Below are 2564 nucleotides of genomic sequence, written 5' to 3' on the forward strand. Positions count from 1 at the left end.
TCATCAATGGGCTTTTGGTCTATTGGTGCAATTGAATGGTTCCAAATGAACCCACCAGGAATCAAGTCTTGTTGAGTGCAAGGCTCCAACATCATAAGAGATTAAAGCCCGGATAATAAATTTGATACTATTAATCAAAAAAATCTTCAACCACACATCTTTATTTCTATCCTCAATTAGAATGTCACTACTTAAGAGTTACTTAAAATCTCACTTTTAACACATTATAAAAAATTCTTCCCGCATGGCTCACTCTGCAATTGTCTTCCATCACAAGCATTTCATCATTTTCATTTCAGGTAAATTACCACACCATGCATTACATTATCTCAAGAACAGATGATCATATGGAGTCACAAACTCAAATTCAGGTTAGTAACTTACAGTCCTTGTAAAGTAAGTATCAGTTACAAACTCTGATCAAATGCCATATCTTGGCTCACAAAAAGACCATGAAAACCATAAGGCACTCTAGCAGGGAGTTGCACAGAAGCCACAATTTCTAAAGTGGGAGAAAGAGCATCCATAACCAGAAGCTTAGACGTTCCTGCACTTTCATCATGAACAAATCCCACAAGATATCCATCATCCTCCTTTTCATCACTCCGAGCTACAAAACATCCTTCACCACCAAAGCAATTCTCACCAAAAATCCTCGACCCAACAATACATTCCCCTCCATCTTTCTCCTTCTCAAAATCCAGCTTAGCAAACCCACGAGCCTTAGGAAACGGTGCTCCAATCGCCATGTACGCATACCTGTTCTTCTTTGTCAAATACCGAGGATTTATCACCCCAAACTCCAGACCCAAATTCGAAGAAAGCCTCTTTCTTGAAACCGACCCACTGCCCAAATTCAACCTAATCTTCTCCACACAAGTTTTCAGCAAATGATTCTGCTCCAAAATATACTCCACGGGCTCAGAGTTCACTGCAATCAAAACAAGCTCCTCGTCCCCCTCTTCCCAAGCATTTAAAGTATGAACAATATTCAAGCCCGGAACATCGAACCAGAGCATTTCAGAATCATCAATTGCATAGCGGGGCAAAACGCCCAATCGGGGCACCTTAGCAGAGTCACAGACAATGAGCGAACCTTTTCTCAGAATCATCTCCATGGGATCCACAACAATCTGAGAATCAGGAATAATAGCATAATTCCCCGTTATAGCAAAATCATGGACAAAAACCGGGCGTTTCATAGACTGGATCGGAACGTCCGGGTGCTTCTCCCCATGGGTATCTACTCTGAAAAAGTTGAGAAACGGCGGCGCAAAAGCATACCGTGAAGCAAAAAGCTCACCGGTAAAAGGATCAATCTTGGGATGCGCAGTCATTCCCAATTTGAGCTTGCCGCCGAAATCATGGCGCCCGACATTGCAAATGTCTCCGTTTTGGGTAATAACAAATGCATACGGCATGCCCGATTCTCCCAACGCCATGAATTTTTTACCAAAGAAGAGGACACTGGTGTTTGCCAGTCCTGAAGCGTAGGACTGGTCGACTACCCCCAGTGCTGCTCTGGCGGCTGCAAGAGCTCCTCTCGCCATGCCCGCAAGCCCAAAGAATCCGGCGAACACTCGGGGAAAGAGTGAACGCCCGGCTGTCAGTTCTTGTACCAGTTTGTCCGTGTGCACAAAACGGCTGCAGAAGATGGGTCGGCCATGGCGGATTGAGAGGGCGTGGAGCATTCCATCGCCGTCATTGAGGTGGTGGCCTTGGCCTGGTCGAGGAGGAAACAATGGGTTTGGGCCGTTTCGTAAGTAGACGCCATTGATGCAGGCTGGGAGAGTTCCCTCCACTTTTGTGCATTCTGTCGGGGGCGTTTCCTTCACTGGTGCATAGTTTCCCGCTAGGACAAATCTCGGGTCTATGGATGGTTTCAGTGCTTTTTGCAGGTGTTTGTCGATGAAATCGTCTGCTGCGTTGCAGAGAGATGATGCCAGATTCGGGCGAGCGTTCTTCGCTGTGTTGTTCTGCGTACAACAGCGTGGATTGAATCGAGAATGGCGGCGGTGGTGGTGAGGAGGAGGAGGTGGGAGAAGGGAATATGGATTTGATGTTAGGAATAAAGGTGAAGAAGTCATGAAATTTTTATAGTTCATAATGATTTGTTTGTAATTCTTTTGAATTTGGTCGTGTAGATTTTGATGTTGCTACAGTTCTAGATCAAACACCATGATCTATAATCACAATAAAAGAATGAACAAAAGAGAAAGAAAGCAGAATATGTGAGAGAACAAGAAAGCAGGTGAAGAAATCTCCATTGCTGCTAGAAGCTTTGCATCACCTGCAGGAGAGCAGGGAGAGATTTCAATTATGGCGGAAGACTATCGATTTCAATTGTTGCGTGCACCTCTCCATTTCAATTATTGCGTACACTTAAACTTTTGTTTTGGTACAGGGGAAAGCAAATTGTGCACGCATATCTAACACCAGTGGTTTCCATCAGTAGGGAAGAGGGCCCGTGCTAGGTATATGGTGGGTTACATGGCCAACAATTTCCATCAAATCGGTTGAATAAACTTCCTCCTTTGGATTTGGTTTAAATATGTTAGCCATTA

At 44.4% G+C, this 2564-nt stretch overlaps 1 protein-coding gene across 1 annotated transcript; it reads right to left on the bottom strand.

Moving 5' to 3' along the window:
* Positions 1–407: 407 nt before the first annotated feature.
* On the bottom strand, positions 408–2087 carry LOC131054458 (9-cis-epoxycarotenoid dioxygenase NCED1, chloroplastic). Its single transcript, XM_057988983.2, has one exon. It carries the CDS (start codon positions 2085–2087, stop codon positions 408–410), a length of 1680 nt encoding a protein of 559 aa, XP_057844966.2.
* Between the last annotated feature and the right edge of the window lie 477 nt (positions 2088–2564).

The sequence above is a fragment of the Cryptomeria japonica genome, chromosome 2, assembly GCF_030272615.1.
Source record: "Cryptomeria japonica chromosome 2, Sugi_1.0, whole genome shotgun sequence".
Taxonomy (NCBI): Eukaryota; Viridiplantae; Streptophyta; class Pinopsida; order Cupressales; family Cupressaceae; genus Cryptomeria; species Cryptomeria japonica.

What these genes read in the sequence shown, in the direction of transcription:
- LOC131054458 (XM_057988983.2), bottom strand. Translation starts at nt 2,087, where the DNA reads ATGACTTCTTCACCTTTATTCCTAACATCAAATCCATATTCCCTTCTC.